The sequence below is a fragment of the Anomalospiza imberbis genome, chromosome 3, assembly GCF_031753505.1.
Source record: "Anomalospiza imberbis isolate Cuckoo-Finch-1a 21T00152 chromosome 3, ASM3175350v1, whole genome shotgun sequence".
NCBI classification, from domain to species: domain Eukaryota; kingdom Metazoa; phylum Chordata; class Aves; order Passeriformes; family Viduidae; genus Anomalospiza; species Anomalospiza imberbis.
This window is the reverse complement of record NC_089683.1, coordinates 25,506,503-25,521,612: the sequence shown is the minus strand read 5'-3', so window position 1 is coordinate 25,521,612 and position 15,110 is coordinate 25,506,503. Positions and strand designations below refer to the sequence as shown.

The 15,110-nt window shown below is 37.9% G+C and overlaps 1 protein-coding gene across 2 annotated transcripts; it reads right to left on the bottom strand.

The window, feature by feature from the left end:
• Positions 1-2,995: 2,995 nt before the first annotated feature.
• On the bottom strand, positions 2,996-14,745 carry BEND6 (BEN domain containing 6). Of its 2 annotated transcripts, XM_068183681.1 has the most exons (8): positions 14,239-14,743; positions 13,996-14,141; positions 13,387-13,485; positions 12,849-13,026; positions 11,191-11,408; positions 9,680-9,872; positions 7,721-7,859; positions 2,996-5,179 (listed from the first exon to the last, which is right to left on the bottom strand). In XM_068183681.1, the coding sequence occupies exons 1-8, from the start codon at positions 14,432-14,434 to the stop codon at positions 4,912-4,914; spliced, it is 1,437 nt and encodes a 478-aa protein (XP_068039782.1). In that variant the 5' UTR covers positions 14,435-14,743; the 3' UTR covers positions 2,996-4,911. The 2 variants fall into 2 exon arrangements, with proteins under 2 accessions (XP_068039782.1, XP_068039783.1); XM_068183682.1 differs by lacking the exon at positions 13,387-13,485 and having other exon boundaries at positions 14,239-14,745.
• Between the last annotated feature and the right edge of the window lie 365 nt (positions 14,746-15,110).

Here is a 15,110-nt window from a genome sequence, read left to right as displayed (position 1 = left end):
TTCTGTCAGTGCCGCCTCACTGCTAGGATTGAGAAAACATCACTCAGACCCCCACACCCATGATTCTTGCTATTTATCTGCTACTGCTCTCCTGCTTGTTCATATACCTACTTTTTGCCACCCGAAGTAAAAGTCAGTATGAATCACCTTTACTCAATGCATTGGCTTTGAGTAAGCTGAACAGTGTAAATGTCACCTGTGAGTTGTGTTATCAGTATAAAAGAGCTGCTTGCACACCTGCAAAGCAATTCACTGATGTGTGCTTATCAAATCCTGTAGACACAGGAAAGAATTCAAAGTTGCATGTTAAATTTTGCATTATGCAAGAGAATAAACAACTGTCAGCAATATCATATCATATCATGTACTGTAGGGGTTAATTAGTGCACTTATTTTTCTTGAAAACACAGAGTTACTACTGTTGGTTTTAAGCCTCTTTCCATATGAATGTAAAAACAGCTCTATGATAGAAGATAGACATACTGAACTGCTAGTTGTATCTCCTAGTTATATGCTCATTAACAGCTGTACAACTTAATCACTCTTGTTGGAGTGTATAAACAACACTTATTTGTCTATTTTTATTTCATTATTAAAATAATGGAAACCTGATTGCCACTTGGAAAGTCATTGTTGCTGCCTAAACTTTAATATTTTGCATTTGTAACTTGAATTTGCTAACAGAACATTGATAGCAGTCATTCTGTTTGTAGCTTGCATTTGCACTCGATAACTTTTGATTCTTGAGAATAGATAATATGACAACCTGTAGTAAAAAGTTACCAGGGCAGCATGATGGAATTATATTTCAAAACTCTGAGACCTTATGCAAATGATGCTCAATTAAATATGAATTTTTCTGTAGTCATTCATGTAAATGTTTACTCTTGCAATGACCAGTCCAAATTTCTTCCTTGTATGTAAACAATACAGTTAAGGGAAAAAAATAGTAAGGGAGTTGCCATGCAATAATTTCCAATATACTAACAAAACTCTGAATTCCAAAATTTGTGTATTTCATCTAATTCCTTTGAAAGAACAGTTGTCAGGCTTTGGGCCAGCTTAGGAATGTTCTTATGCAGAACTTGTTGGGGAGGGTAGGGGAGGTAAGGAGGAGCAGGGGTTTTTGTGAGATCTTCATGAGATCTCCAAGTCCAAAGCTCAAATGAAGTCTAGATATCACATAGGATGTGGAAGCTGTTTCAGAGCAGACGATCTTTATAAACTCAGTAATGCTCTCTAGCAACTAATTCCACATATTCACTATATGCCCTTAATTATAGAGTAGGTTTAGATGAAATATTATTAGGAAGAAATGCCTTACTGTGACGGTGGTAAGGCACTGGAACAGGTTGCCCAGAAAAATTGTGGATGCCCTATCCCCGGAAGTGTTCAAAGCCAGGTTGGTTGGGGCTTTGAGCAGCCTGGTATAGGGGAAGATGTCTCTGCCCACGACAGGGGAGTTGGAACTAAATGATCTTTAAGGTCTCTTCCAACTTGAACAATTCTATGATTCTAATTCAAACATATTTTTCAAACCTATTTCAACATTCTTGCTTCTCTCCTTGCTCCCTTAAATGAAACACTGACTGCCTTTATAACCATCGAGTTCCCTCTTGTATCAACATGGCATACTGCCACTTACTCTCAATCTAGAAAATTTAGATATCTGGTGGTTTGGGTTTTATTACTCCTATCTATATACCCTAATAACAGGGGATGTGAACTCAACATGCATTTAACTCCCGGATTCATTCAACAGTATATTTTTTCAGTAAGGTTTTTATCCAATTCTTCACATATCTCAATATTCTTCCCATCTTAGAAAACAAGCGCTTTTCTGAGTACTTCATGATAAACAGTTACCAAATTTTTTTCCATGCTAACCTTCAAATTCAATCTAATATGCAGTAATAGAAATGAATAGTTCAAATTATTAGTTTTAGTATTGCTTACCTTTTCAGTAGTAAATCTCCAGTTACTAAATGCCATACAGTCTAATGCCACTACTACAGCTTCTGTAGCAGCCATCAATCTTCTCCCATTCTGAGGACTGCAAATAATGTGCCCTCTGTTGCTCATACCAGAATTTTACACTTTGGAACATCACACATTTACCTATAACCAATTAATTTTTACTTTAATGCAAATTTTGGGAGAAGCAGCATTACGCTGATCTGATGCCCTTTCTATTCCTTCTGAAGTTTCTAATCTGTTATTATCTAGTCTTAAATTTTGTATTATCAGAGTTTTTCAGGGTAATTTTGAAAAAAAAACAGTTTTATTTTGTACCTTTCTGGTCATACTGCAAGAGATATGGCCTTTTTGTTAATGGTATAGTTGTATAACAGCTATTTAGTTCCTTTCATCCAGTGGGATAACATTGTTTCTATACTTTAGTAGGAGGAAGGAATGGTCTTTTTGCCGCTCACTCACTTTTAGTCCTTTGTTACAACATTAAAATACCTCCTTCCATTTGTTGTTCCTTTTGTCCAGAATACCCACTTATCTCCCTGGCCCATGCCTGGGACCAGGTCCTCCACCCTACCATGAAACTCCTCCTACACTTTTTGTGGTGAGCTTCCAGCCCCACTGGTTTTCCTTTGACAACTCACCAAGGCAGCAGAATAGAAAAGCACAAAGTGCAGCAGGATCTGCAGCACTGCACCAGCCACAGAGAGAGCAGCTGCTCACATTCGGCCCCATCTACCTGCCTAAGGGCTTCGACACCTCCCGAAGGGCAGAGCAGCTGCAGCTGTGCAACATCAGCTGTGACAGCTTTAAGGTTAGAGTGCCCTTGTAAGGTGGGCCAACTCCTTCCCCAGGTAAAATGATGAGCTTTATAGAAGCTGGCTTCAGAACAATTATTAAAGAGAAAGAAAAAAAAAAAACAAAAAATGAGTGAGAGAAAAACCCCAACTTTGTACGTTTGAGTGTACCACAGAGGCTGATATAAGAAAAGGCCCATTAGACAGCGAGGATAATAAAACAGCACTAAGACATAGTAATGTTTCATTTTATTTGATAGAAAGTCACTTCAAAAATATGATTAACTATATACATTATTATATATGCTGTACATACAATTACATATACAAAATTTACATAATAGCAAATTTCCTTCTGTTACATTTTATAGATGGTAGTTAATAGCATGAGATAGAACTAACATATTTCATACCTGCTTTCAACCTGATCCTATCTACAAGGAATTGTTAGGTGAGAGATGAAAAAGGATAGTAAATAACTTAATTTGTACCCCAGCCCACCAACAAGTCTTCTCCACAGTGCATTCTATTAGTGCCTTGCTCTAGAACAGTTAGGTTTGCAGCACTTCCCTTCAGCAGTATTTGGCTGATAATCTTATCTTCAGATTTTTTTCAGTGTTCACCCTCATATTATTTCTAATTTATTTCTGTAACTGAGATGTCCTGAAATCTTCCTTAAATCAAGCTAGATTTCTTCAACTTAATGTCACTCCATTTTTCCAATCTGATTTGTTAGTTGCTTGTTTCCATGTTTGAAAGAGATTCAGCTAATAGTACTCTCAGTTCTGGGAGAAGTACACTCAAACACGAAAGCCATAGTCCCAAGTATTCTCTCCTTCCCACATCAGCACCCTGGAAACCTGAAATCAGTCACCAAGGAAAAAAATCATAAAGCCACAGAATGTGCTGAGTTGGAAGGGACCCATCGGGATCATCAAGTCCAACTCCTGGCCCTGTGCAGGACACCCCAAGAGTCACCATGTGCCCGAGAGCATTGTCCAAACACTTCTTGAACTCTGTCAGGCTTGGTGCTGTGACCACTGCCCTGGGGAGCCTGTATCTTCCATTCCTCCTCCTAAGGCTGTTATAGGGTTTGTGTGACTGCCAGCCGCTTCCTGGAAGAAGTGGTGTCAGATCTCAAGGGGAACTGCCCAGATACTGTGATTTTTCTGGTGCTCGTCCCACGAGGAATTTTCTGCCTGTCCACCTTTTCTCTAAGCAAGGGGTAGCATACCAAAATCAAAACATAGGGAGTAGAAACTGGCAACTCTGCCCTTAACTAGTTGCTTCTGCGGAAGTATCCTCTATTTCCCCACTAAAGGACCAGGCACCTTATCCTATGGACCTGATGGTCAGAGAAGGAGAGGGAGTAAGGGCTGCCGAACCAGCAGAGTACCAGCAGCAGAATCCCCGTAAGAGAATGGCTTCCATAATTAAACAGGCTCCCCTGGAGGACTCTTCCCTGAGCTACAAAGGAACATGGCTGCTTCCATTGCCTTTCCTACTTTGAGAGGTTAAAAAATAACTGCTTCTTTCCTGTGGATATCTTGAAAGTTGTAATTTCATTGGCCTAAGAAAGTTATTTTGTTTTCCAAGTTAGTAACAGCCTTAAACATCTATTTCATTTCTTCTTCTCTGCTCATGTGCCCCTGTGCTTTCTACTCCTGTGCTGGCCACAGTCTTCATTTTACTAGGAGATCTTTCTATTTTCTCTCCATATCACTATAACTTTTTTGCATTAATGTACAATAACTTTCTTTGATCAGTTAAGCAGTTTTCCCTCAGCTATCAAGCTGAAAGCAAGGGGAATTATGGTTCCTCATATATATTCTTTTGGTAGTACTTTAAATAATGTTTTTTTCTAACTAAGGGGAACTCTACTTGTATTCTTCAGTACAAGTTTTAATTACTGCATAACATGCATATATCTTATAACATCTTAAATTCAAATATATTAATATGCCTTCAATTTTTTTCTAGACTATGGGATTTTTATTTGTTTGAGAAAAAAAGTTCTCAGGCTTCTATCTCTGTCCACTGTTGGACACTACCACACACCTAGTACAATTTAGATATTATTTCTTTTTTATTTTATACTGCTTCTTAATCTCTGTTGAGCACATGACCTGGAATGAAACACCTGTTATTCCTTGTCTGAATTCCTGAGATCCTGCCCACAGCCCTGGCTAGGAGAGGGCGCTGGTGAGCTGCTGGCGAGTTGAGACTCCACCTTGGAAGAAGTGGGTTTGGGACACTCCTGCTGACCTTCTGGGGTGGGAGGTGGACGAGTCAGGCAGCTGTCATTTTGCTGAAGTTGTGCATTAGCAGCTGGTGAATCATCATCCTGCTGGTCTTGTGTACAAGGAGGAACAGCCGAAGAGATGATGCCCTGAGGAGCAGCTGTTGAACCACTGTTGAGACAATTTATAACTAAGCTTGAGATATTAACATTAAATGTGCAATTAGTATTGTTCTTAGTTTCCAAGCTGCAGAGTTTGTTTGTTAGCTAGTTAAATAGTTTTCTTCACTGACACATTACCCTTTTCCTTGTTTCACCTCAGCTTCATGAATCTGAGACAGAAATTTGTCTGTCTCATTGGATTTGTTTCCATTTTTTTTTTTCTCTTGGATCATAATTCTACTCTGTGGAAAGGTGGAGGAGGTGAGTAAGGAAGAAATAGCAGCAAGGGAGGAAATAAAAGCTGCAGCAACACCAGTTTTTAAAGTTAGTGACTTGTTTGGATAAATGGTTACTAAAGGTCCTGCACAACAGAATTTTCTCTACCCCTCTCTGTACTTCATTGCTGGAAGGTGGACTGAAGGAGTAGCAGTGAGATTATGAGCACTTTTTAATTGTCTTACTTTTCTTACAGAGAATGTGTGTCATCTGAGTTAATGGATTCACTAAGTTATCTTGATTACTTAGGTAGTGCTTAACTGCTTTGACAGTGAGGGAATGCTTAACAGATATTAAAAAATCATTTTAAATGCATCAATTCAAAATACACTATTCAGGCAATATCTGAATTGGTCACAATGGATGTTGGACTGGATTTTACATAAACACTGACCAATAACAGACATAAGGGCATTTTTAAAATACTGAAAGGGCATTTTTAAAATATTGGGTTTAAATTGGAAGGTCCATAAGCAATATTAAATAACAACCCAGAATTGTTTTAGTATAGTCAAGGTCTTTCTATCAAGGCTTCAGGAATATTGTGTACATTAGAAGACTCAGGAATTAGCAAAAATGTATGAATTCATCTGATGGAGATAAAGATTTAAAATATTTAAGATTTTAACACTTTCAAAGAAGACAAAATCTGTGGTTTTGTGCTGTTATTTTTCATGTCTGTGTTAAGGACAAGGAAAAACACTGCAGTGAATCATTGCATACTGTATATTACAAATATGCAGGACCTTTAATTTATGAAGTCTTCTCATCTCTAGGAGAAAAGCATTAACATAGTAAACTTCATTTTTGCTAGGCTGGTGCATTTGCTTATTGTTTTCAGATGGAAAAACCTGTGTATGTGGATTTTCCTAGCAAGTATTCTGTAAGTATTTCTCAAGTAATAATTCACAGACTGCTGGTGGTCCATGGAGTACTACTAGGGGGCTTAGAAAGGAATTTTAGAAGCAAAGCACTACTACTTTTCAAACATTTGTATCATAACATAGACAAATATCTTGGGCTGCTTCTTATTTGTTGTTGTTGGGGATAGGGTTTTTTTTTGTTGTTTTGTTGGGTTTTTTTCTTATGAAGTGTCTTATAGTTGCAAATTTGGATTTTAAAAACATGCAGGAGAGAAGTGAACCAGGAAGAAGAAAAATACTACTTCAGTATAGAAAGTCTAAGTAAGGACAAATATCTTTTCCCTATCACCCTATTTTTATCTCGTCCTGTTCCTTGCTCATTTCTTATCGGGTTCTTGAGGAAAGGCTGAGGCAGCTGAGCCTGTTTAGGCTCTAGAAGGCTCAAGCTGATCTTATCTGTGTGCACTACTGTCTGATGGGAGAGTGTAAAGCAGATGGAGGCTCTTCTCAGTGGGGCCCAGTGGCAGAACCAGAGGCAATGGGCAGAAATGGAAACACAGGAGGTCCTGTGTGGGCATCAGCCAACACCGTGAGGGTGGCGGAGCAGTATCGCAGGGTGCCCGGAGAGGTGGTGGAGTCTCCACTTCGCAGATACTCAACCAAACTGTGCATGGCTCTGAGCAACCTGGTCTGGGTGACCCTGCTTGGAGCAGCAGGGGCTGGACCAGCCAACCTACAGGGGTCCCTTCCAGCCCCACCATTCTGTGATACGTACATTTGGAATATGTGGAAACAGTACTGTGCAAATAGCTGACTTCACTGACCATGAGTTTGGTAATTTTATATTAGTTTCACTCACAAGGCAAACATCTCCCAAATAGGTAAGATATTATTTAATAATTCCTCTGACCCAAAAATTTAGACTCTTTTGGCAATAAAGGATTGCCAACTTAGCTCACCTACAGTACTCTTATAAATACATACCAAGAATGATTTTCCCTGTGTTCACTTGTGGTTTAATTGGGGTACAACAGGTGACATGAAAATGGAATTGACTGGTCTATGGTGAGCCAGAGAATAATAAGAAACATGAATAATGTCAAATCTAAAATAGACATATTCAGCAAAGCAACTCCATGTGTTACCTTCTGTTTTCTCTTCCCGTAATTTAATAGTGTTGTGCTGCTTTGTGTGGCACCAATAACTATTTCTGTGCAGTAATGTTAAGCTGGACTGCTTCTGTATTATGTACTTTTTGTACAAGGTTATGGAAATATTTACTGGCTGGGTAGTGCGTATACCAAGTAGGTAAATATATATTGTTATCTGAATTTTACGACTGCTTTTAGATTTTATTATTATGAAGTAATATACAGATTTACACAGTGCAGACTTTTTTTTATTTGACTTACCAAAAGCTATGTTTCTGAAAAGCACCTGAGTTAAGATCTTTGCTTAAAATTGGCTTCTTGGTGCAATTGTTCAGTTTTTGTCCCATCATTCGCCTAATTAAAGCATCATCTGTGTTTGGAAACAACTGTTTTGTGATTCCTGCAAAATAAAGAGATGATTATATATATATATATATATATATATATATATATATATATATATATATATATATGGACCTTCCAAATCAGGGAAACAAGAGATGTGCAATATAAAATATATTTATTGCATCTTTTAAAGTTCCAGCTACTTCAGCTTCCACTCTAGTTACTTCACAATCTTCACAAACTCCTTCATAGATTTTACACAGCTCCTGTTTTTCTTTGTGCCTTACACATTGCTTGGCAGACTCAAAAGGAACTCCAGGGCCACAAGGGCTTCTGTAGCCAGTGATTTGTGCTTGCTAATCCTCTGTCCTTATGTTCTGTTCTTGACCAGAGTCTTTTTCCTATCCTCATCAGTCCTTATGACTCTGAATCTTACTCTTTTTTTCCTCATTAATTTTCCTTTGCGGGTGATGTCACTTTTTCTAAAAATTTTCCTTCTGTTTTGCCTGGCTATATTTTCTGAATGCAATAATAATGAGACTCAACATGAGGAATGTGATTCCTGCACCCTTCTTCCCATCATTTTCTCTCCCCTTTAATTTCATTTTATTTTGAAGTCCTACAATTTCCATCTTCTTTAAATAATCTGATTTACTAACTCATTTTCTACAGTCCTAGAACTCCCAAGTTTCCTTCTCATTTTTCTTTTTCTCTTGTATAATGTTGACACTTTTCTGTTTAAATTCAAGAGTATTCTCTTCTACCTTAACAAAGTTCTTTGATTTCTTTATAGGCTTTGCCACTGAATTCTCCACAACATGTTGTATTCCATTCTCTGATTACCTTCTCCGATTCCCTTTTCAGTTTTGCCTAGGCCCTAGTAGGATTTAGAATAATTTAGGTTGAAAAAGACCATTATGATTGAGTCCAACCATTTTTCTCATCCCATTAAATATTTTTCATTTTTCTCAAATGTCATTCCGAAACTGTCTCATCTCACTGTATCTAAATATAATTTTAGCATCCTACACACTCTTTACTTTTATCTTTCTTGACTTCAAGCTTTTTTTTTTCTAACAAGGTTCTTACGAAAAAAAGGCTTTTGCAACTGGTAACTTTCAAAACTGCTGGCTAACTTCAACAAAACTGTACTAAGGTACAGGAACTGGAGTTAAACTGAGAAGGGAACCAAGAGAACTGCAAAGTCCAAGGGAATGGCAATGAGGGAGGAATTATAGTACAGTAATTAAGGCTATATTGTTCTAGTATTTAGTCATAGGTGTGAATCCAATTAAAATTTGGCTTCATATGCTCACAAAATACTGTTTTCTTTAAAGCTAATCCTTCCATCTGAAATTATTTTCTGTCCTATGCACCAAAGATTTTATGCTGTAAACCTCAGCATAAATCAAATTTTGTTTGCTTCTCTGATCACTATTTCTGTCTTCTATACAGTCTCATTTTGCCTCTGGCGCTATTTAAAATGTCAGAATTCATAACATTCACTAAACTTCAGAACACAGCAGACATAATTTAAAATTCGATCCAAGTGTGTCCTCTTTTTGCCTCCCTTATCTGTTATCATCATGCTCCAAGTTTGACTGTTGCAGATTAACCTTGCAAGGGCTAAAACAATTTACAATATCACTGGTCCTGAGCAGTCACCTGAATAAAACCCACAGAATTCACACAATAGTACTACATTGCATTTCACTAGCAGTATTTTTAACAGATGGTTTTAAAAATCATGTAGCTGAAGAAGGAAATAGGAAGCAGCTCATCACCTGAGTAGACCAGCTGCTAAGCACGACAGCCCCTCCCTCCAAGAAAGCCCCCTGTTAAGTCAGAGCCACATTGAGTAACTTAAGTCATCACCTATGATTTCCTGAACTTCATTCTGATTCATAGCTGGTTTTGCCGCTTTATCCTTTGAAGAGGAGGACTTTGCACCTGTCAGGCTGTGTGTAGCCATGTATTCATGTGTATAAAGTGCTTGCATCAAGTCATTTATAAATTTTTGAGGTTTGCTCTTGTTACAAAGTGCAATCTGCCACTTTTCGATCTTGAACTGGAAAACAAAATTGGTCATAGGCATAACTACTGCAGTTTTCTAGAAATATTATATACTATTACCACTGAAATATCTTTTTCATTTTCTATTTCTAAACCACAATTTCAAAAGTAATCTCTGCAAACAGTGTGCTTGAGATAGCACCACACTTGCATACTGCTCAGCATTTGGGACTATACACACAGCTTGATTATTTTCCAGAAGGAAGTGTGGGGCAGACTAAGGACCCCATGCATCCTAGCAAACCCTTCACCATCCTTATTATTCACTAGTGGAGACAGGACATGTTCAGACATAGCAAAATCCTTCTGCTTGTTCTCCATGCAGGTTGGCTGTGGTCCAGTTCTGGCATGGTTTCTGTACTGCCTTGGTAGCATGGCACTGTGCCCAAGCAAATATTCCTGCCTGCGAGCAGACATGCCCTAAGAACTGTGACATCTGGTCCTGGGCTTTGAGACTGGCTTCTGCATGCAGCGGTGGTACAGCCAAAGAGCTTGAACTCTCCTAATAGGCAGTTTTGAGCTACCTCTATGAAGTAAGGCAGGCTGCTCAGAAAATTAGGTCTTTTTCTTTCTTTGAAGATGTTAGGTCAAATTTTGTGGTTTCCAATATGCAGTCAAAACATACCACGATAATTCTTAACAGACTTCTTTGGATTTTAGCACTCCATGACAACACACGGGAATGATTTGCGTGAATTAGCATGACCCAATGCATAATAATGTTTATGTAAATTGTGAATGCAGATGCTAGAATCATTCTTTCAGTTGTGCCTTCATTTTTTTCATGCACAGCCTCTGTGCCATAGATTTCTCAATCATGTTCTATTATAATTGCAGGGAACAGGGGAACTTCTTTACTCAGTATGTCTGTATACACATATTTCTACTTAACTGCTAGCCAGTGTCTGGAACAAGAGAAGAAACATAGCAGCCTCCAATTACAAATTAACAGTTTGAACAGACTGCTGGTATTCATCTTAGATTATCTTTGAAATACTATTATTCCCCTTTGGCATCCAAGCAATTAGGCTGGAAGTTATCCCTGGATCTTGGCATTTTCATAATGTATCCGCATTCTGCCTTTTGCCACAGATATGCAAGGCCACTGAAATTAAAGTGAATTTGAGGATATAAATGACACTGAATAAAAGCTAATGCTTCTCATGGAAAGAGCATTCTGCACAAAAAGAGCTCTTTAGTTATCAATGCAATGATGACAAATTATTTTACTGATGGTTATTTTTTATATTATGCTATAGCAGTAAACTTTATACTGTATAAAGTTTCATGCCTGAAATTGCCTTTTAACTGACCTGTTTTTCAGTCTGTTGCTCCTCATCTTCCACATTCAAAGTTATTGGTGAACTGGAGTTACTATGCATAGCTGCATAGGAATCTGCTAATGGATTGTGAGATGCCTTCCAAACAGTATGTGAATGCAGACTGGACGTAGATGATGTCACTCCCCCTTTGAGCAGCGCTTCAGCCATCCCTACGAGTTCCTCAAAATGAGTGACTGCCTGTGGCAACACTGAAATCAGATGAAAAGTGAGGGGTAAAATAGTAATGGAAGCTTTCAGACTCCAATTACATAAGCAGGGATATTTTTGCAATTAGATTCCTGTCATAATGTGAAAGACTCAAAATAGTCAGCAAAGACATTTCAATATACATTTTTCCTCCTCTCTCAAACGCTTTCCGGCCATTCTGCTGTCCTCACCTATGAAGATCTGGGCTCAGTTTCTAGAATAGATCAGTTCAGTGCGAGGCTAAGAGGAACTATTAGTTTATATGCCCATCCTAGCACAAAACAGACTGTTTCTCTTTTTTCTTTTTACAATCTCAAAATCTCTACAAGTCCATAAAGCTATTCAATATGGACTAAGTGATGTCTGATTTTTTTTCCTTCAAAGAAGTTACATGGATTGCAGAGGCTTTTCTTTTTTTTTTAATCTATAGAGAATATGCTTTAAATAATCTTTCCTCAAAGTGATATTTTCAAATATAAACTTTTATTGCATCCATTAAGAAGAATCAATGCAAAGCAAAAAGGATGCAAGAAATATCAGCAAGATATAGAATCACTAAATTAAATACAATACTGTAAAAGACTACGATAGTTGCTCAGGATGCAAGGTAAATTGACTTATGTGTGAGAAAAGTTGTCAGACACAAACAAAATGTTTACAAATAATATTTAAAAAGTGGAGATGAATGATTCAAACCAAGATGAATAACATAAGAAATGCAATCAGGTGGGAAATGAAAATGATAAACAGTTGCAAAATCATCTGACAATAAAAAAAAACCCCAGATACCACCACATTGTCTAGGATGGTGTAGCTGGTACAGGAGGTAGCAAATCCTCTTTAAGACTTATTCACTCACTAGTGGCTTGAAATTTTGCATTCAGTTTTGGCTGCCTCAGAGTAAGGGACAGGGACAAGTGAGAGGCACTTCAGAGATGATCACTAAGAGATGAAGAGTTCATTTACAAAGAAACAGAATTTTTCACCTCTGGGAAAGAATTAAATTTGGTGCATCTGAAACTAACTCAGATTATCAGTAATGAGGAATTACCAAAGTAATTAGAAATTAAGTAATTTCAGAATAAACAAAATATCAATTGATCAAGAAAGACTGCTGGTAAATAAGGGTCGTTGGACTGGTCACTGAAGTATTGGAGCTTTGCCAATGGTTACATAGCATACAGAAAGGTTCTCTTGGGAATAACTTGCAGGATTTAGACACATTTTTCATTTCTAACTCTATGATTGCATGGCCTCTGTGTAAGTCAGTAAGTGCTGCTGGAACTAAATGCTGCCATGTATCACAGACTGTGATGCTAATGGCAGGCATTGATCATATCAGGTGCTTGAGCATCCATAATTCCCATCCAAATGGACTCTTATAAATCAAGCTTTTCCTGACCTTCGGGCTCTCCTCCTCATCAAAATACTCCCAACTTTACCTTGAAGCATCACCAGGGACTGCCTTAGGCGGCAGTTTTCTCTCATGGTATCTGTCAGCTTCCTCTTGAGACTTTTAATTTTGGCACATAGTTCCACCTTGGAGAGTTGAAATAAAGGCTCTTCATCATCACTGCTACTTTCACTATATAGAAAGTTGCTTCCTGAGTATGGTTCTCTCTGAAAAAAACCCAAACAACTGTGATACCTAGAGCAACAACAACATAAAATCAAAGCATCAAAACTAACAGTAAAATATCTGGCTAAATCAAAAAATTCTCTTGTATAAACAGACTCAGTGCACTTTAATAAAAGGTTTTATCAAACATAGCTATTAGTATTCTTATTAAAATTAAAAATGAAACAACAGTGTAATATGTAACTGTTAGGTACCTTTGTCTGTTCTCTATTCACCAATTTTCCAAAGCAGCATCTTTTAGAACTGTTAACTTCACAATGGCAAAAATCCTATGCCTCCCTCAAAAATACCTTTCAGACAGCTTTTGCTTGGTACATTAAAATTGCTGAAAAGATGTTTACCTGTTTGTTAATCAGAGATGTTTCAAGTTGACTCAGGATGTTGGCAGGAGCAGATGCCTGCAACGATTTCTTTCTTTTTACATGTTTCATCATCTTCCCCTGTAAAAAGTGCACAACAGTGCCTTTGCATTCCAATAGAGCCTTTCATTACAGTATTTCATAATATACCATACATTTTTGTTCACTGTGCACTTGACAGTCTTGGTTAGTATTTTCAAAAAATCTATCTGTAACTTTGTTAACTTTTATGTTTTCCTTGCCTATATTTTGTCACTGCAGATCTCAGCACAAGGCACACCTCAGAAAACCTGGTCCCTTCCCTTTTTTATGCACCAGTCAGATTTCTGTCTTATGGGGGAAAATGCAATGGAGCTGCAGAGCATCAAAGCCTTGAATAACACTCATCTCTTGACACAGAAAAGGACAAAATCCTTGGCCTAAGTAATTTCTCTGACAGGTTATTGTGCTGAGGTACCATGTGAAGGCTGCCTGTGTTCCTACTTTTACTATACATCCTTTGTGTGTTATATCATGAAGAATCAATAGTTGCAGTCTATTTCATTCCTTTATGGACCTAACAATATAAGACACATAAAGATACAAACTCACCTTTTCTTTATCCAGGTCACTGTCCTCACTTTCTGAGAATATCATTTCTATACTCTTCCTCTTGCCTTTTCCAAGGACTTGTATTTTTGTAATTTCATCTGCTTGTAATATCTTTTGCATCATTTCCACTAGCTCTTGGGGGTCATCTGAAGTGATGGAAAGGATAAAGACCAAAGCACAGGCAATCAGGCAACTATACCTTAAAAGCAGGTTTCATAGCAAAGGTTCTGGAACTGCACTCACCACTCATGTACACAACTTTCACCAGGTGCTTTTCTGTCTTTCTTTCTCCCACAGGCCAGTTTACTAGTACATGCTCATTAGGTTTCAGAAGTCTTTCTAGTTCATTGTCATCACAGGGAAGGTCCTGTATCCATGAAGTCTCTCCAATTTGCAGTGAATTATCATTTATGAAATCAAACAGTGTGAATTTTTTCATTGTTAAGTGGTTTTCTTGTCACACAGACACTTCCTGAAGGACATCATAGGAAAAATATCAGTTACTGTATCATGCCACAGGGATGTTACAAGAACCCTTTGAAAAGCCCAAAACAACCCTCTTTTTGCTGGATATTGGTAATTAACTTGTATGAAAATATCCTAAGAAAGTGAAAATTAGCCAAGCAGTGAGTTGCATCCCCCTCGAAAGACAGGAGATGGTCTGTTTAACACCTGTACATCAGACATTTGCCTCCAAAACTATGCACAGAAAACAGCTTTCACTCACAGAGTCCTGGCTTCCATATTACTTCTATGTTCAGTCTGGCTGGGATCTCGACTGTTACTACATTTGCCTCAATAAAATTTTTAGTCCAGCTTCTGACTAAAAAATACAGGTATGATAGAACATTTCCCTAGAATGGAGGAAAGTGCCAGCTATTCATGCTATTAAGTGGGAAGTATGGTTATCATTTCAAGGTCAGGAAGACAATTGCAGCCACAGAAAACCAACCCAGAACTACCCAGGACAACTGAGTGGGTGAGGTATGACACATCCTGGCAGTGGAAAACTTGATGTACAAAAGAAGTGACAGGCTAAGGACTCGAAGAGAGCTGGGCTGCTTCATGAGGAATAACAGCAACAAGGAGAACCCAACCCCAAATATACGGTTACA